At 47.3% G+C, this 3,220-nt stretch overlaps 1 protein-coding gene across 1 annotated transcript in view; it reads left to right on the plus strand.

Annotated features, from left to right (window-relative positions):
- Positions 1 to 3,220, plus strand: part of LOC111981054 (LIM and SH3 domain protein 1) — a 45,424-nt gene that overhangs the window by 39,695 nt on the left and 2,509 nt on the right. The window contains exons 5-6 of the mRNA XM_024012177.2: positions 2,086 to 2,164; positions 2,897 to 3,015. Coding sequence (XP_023867945.2) covers positions 2,086 to 2,164; positions 2,897 to 3,015 — 198 coding nt within the window. The remainder of the gene's footprint in view (positions 1 to 2,085; positions 2,165 to 2,896; positions 3,016 to 3,220) is intronic.

The raw sequence follows: 3,220 nt of genomic DNA on the forward strand, positions 1-3,220 counted from the left end.
CTTGAGGATTGACACCAGTTTGATGGGATTCAAGGTCTGGGAGTATCCCCACACACACACACACACACACACACACACAACACTTCTACAACCCCAGGCAAATAAAGGCAAATGCAGAGAAGAGAAACCTCATGAGAAGTCTGTTACAATGTCCCAGCTGTTAGCAGTGTGTGTGGACAGACCAAGCCAAGGSGCRCGGCTGATGATCTCTGTCTTTCTCTCCCTCCTTTCCCCACTTTCTCTCCCTCCTCCTCGGATGTACCCACACTCAGTAGGCCACAGAGAGACAGACATGTCCAGCTCTCTTTGAAATGTGAGATGTCCAACTCCAGCCCCCTCTCGTTCACAGCTGTCTGTCTGGATTAGTCCCTGTCTCCCTCTCTCCTTATCTCTCTGTCATATGACTCTAATTGACATTCATTGAGAACGTTCACTAAATTTTCCATCTCTCTCTCCCTTCCTACCTCGTTTTTACTTTCTACTGATTCATGTAGTGAAGGTTAAGAGGAAGGGGGGGCTCTTTTGTGTCCGGGAGTGGGACTGGCTTGGACTGGGATTTTCCTGTTACACACACACACACACACACACCATCTGTGTGCAACCTTCGCCTTCAAAACAAACAGAAGTAATGTTAGACACTCTCTCAAGTAACATATTGAACATGTTGCTCGCTCTGTCTCGCATTAAAAAAACTGTCTTCTCAGTCACTGAACGCAATGTCCTCACTCACACTTAACACTGGCATCTCCTCCACTTAACACTCATCTCCTCTAGTCAGTCTGAATACACTCCTCTCTGACACCCTGAACACACTGGCCTCTTTCACCCACCCGGGGAGGGAGGGAGGGAGGGAGAGAGAGGGCAGAATCTAAGCTGTGAGTGTCAGTCTTATAATTCAGTCAGGCTGGGAATATGAGTAGGGCTGTTATACTGCAGTAAAGGATCCGTCTCTCTCAGGTTTATTGGTCATTTGGAGATTAATGCTGTCTGTCTCTCTCTGTGATGTTGGCTGGGTTGATATATTAGGTCTGCTGCTGCTGGTTGTGATGCAGCTTTGATTAACCTGAATAAACAAGGAAAGCATGTCCTGCCATCCAGGACCTCTATACCAGGCGGTGTCAGAGGAAGGCCCTAAAAATGGTCAGACTCCTGCCACCCTAGTCAAAGACTGTTCTCTCTGCTACTGCACGGCAAGCGGTTACTCGTAGCCCAAGTCCTAGGTCCAAGAGGCTACTTAAAACAGCTTCTACCCGAGGCATAAGACTCTGAACATCAAATGGCTACCCAGACTATTTGCATTGCCCCCCCCCCCTTTCACTCCTCTGCTACTCTGTTAGGCATAGTCACTTTAATAACTCTACCTACATGTACATATTACCTCGACTAACCGGTGCCCCCGCACATTGACTCTGTACCGGTACCCCCTGTACATAATCTCGTTATTGTTAATTTACTGCTGCTCTTTAACTACTTGTTATTTTTTAAACTGCATTGTTGGTTAGGGGCTTGTAACATTTAACTGTAAGGTCTTCAACTGTGGTATTCGGCGCATGTGACTAATAAAATTTGATTTGACATTCTCACCCACTATTTTTGTTAGGCATGATATATTTTGCACCATTCTTTTCTGTCTTCCTCCTTTGGGTCTCTGTTACTCTTTCAATTTCTTACCCTCGCTTTAGGGCTGTCTCTCTCTCTCTCTCCACTTTTTCTCATTTCACCTGTTCCTCGTGATGTGTCAGCAAGGGTTGCTAGGCAGCGCTGAGGTCACCCAACTTCCGGCTGTGATGTCATTTCCTGTGTCAGCAGGCCTATTGTAGAAACAGAAGCACATAGCCTAGCACTGTAGTGCCCCCCCTATTACACACGCAGCCCTACTGCCTGGGGAGGGATCTGGAGACACCTGCTGGACAYGACAGGAACTGCACTTTATTTCCCTGCTCTAAATAGCTATCTGCTGGACTGGTACAGTCAACAGGATGCAATCGGGGTTTTGACGTCTGGGTATTATATCTAGTCACTCTGTGACATTTGTCATTTAGCTCTTATACAATGTAAATATAATGTGTGTGTGTGTGTACACAGATTAAGTACCATGAGGAGTTTGAGAAGAACAGGATGGGAGGAGAAATCCCATCTCCCCAGCCCAACAGCCCCAATCCAGGTACACATGCTGTCTCTCACACACACATACACACACACACACACACACACACACAAACTATGAAAATACATTTATTAAAGATGCACGATGCCATTTCCTGCTAAAATTCCAATGGTTTGCCTAATTTCACAAGCAAGTAAAGTGTAGAGAATCATTGTACCATCTAAAATGTATTTTTCACGGCCAAAATTTGATTACATTTTGCAGCTTTAACATCAGTGAGAGTAGACAAATGGTTACATTTATCTATGGGGATAAAATGTTTGATCTTTCTGCTCTGTGGACAGTTCCTGTTTTTAGCACACATGAATACAATGATTGTGARCTAGTGGTTAACCTGTGCATTCACTGTGTACATGTTGTCACCTCTCAATATCACAGAGTCATTGTTATAATAATTGACTGAAAGGCGCTAAATGATGGCTRCAAGTTTTGACTTGCTGTGCTGTGGAATTCTCTGTATCAGAGCCCTGGGGCTGACCAATGAGATGCCAGTTAGATGGAGGGATAGAGGGGGAATACAGCAGGAGGAGATGAGAGACAGAGGGGGGGATTGTTTCAGAGTGCCGGGGAATGGGGGATCCCATTTGTCAGACTGAATAGCCAAAAATGTCTATCCTTCACTCTGATTCAATCACTCAATCTCTCCCTCTCACAATTCTCTCTCCCCCCACTCTCTCTCGCTATCTCTGGCGCTCTCCTCCCCCTCTCCTTTTCCCCCTCTCTCACCAGTGTTCCAGCAGCAGCTGCCCCACCAGCCCCCTGCTGCGTCTAAGAACTACAGCTATGAGCCAGCAGCGGCTCCTGCACCAGTCCGCCAGGCGGCCGCCGCCCCCCCTCCCAGCTCCGGGGTGAGACAGAACACTCCTCTCTCTTGTGTTAGGATCCATCCCAAATGGCATCCTATTCCCTATTTAAAGCACCAGRGCCCATTGTGGCCCGGTCAAAAGTAATGCACTATTTAGGGAAAGGGGTGCCGTTTGGGACGCAGGCACTGTTCTCTCTGCATGGGGGCCTCCACTGTGTCTGGCAGTATCCACATGACCCCCCCCCCCC

This window comes from Salvelinus sp. IW2-2015, linkage group LG20, assembly GCF_002910315.2.
Source record: "Salvelinus sp. IW2-2015 linkage group LG20, ASM291031v2, whole genome shotgun sequence".
In the NCBI taxonomy this organism is placed as follows: domain Eukaryota; kingdom Metazoa; phylum Chordata; class Actinopteri; order Salmoniformes; family Salmonidae; genus Salvelinus; species Salvelinus sp. IW2-2015.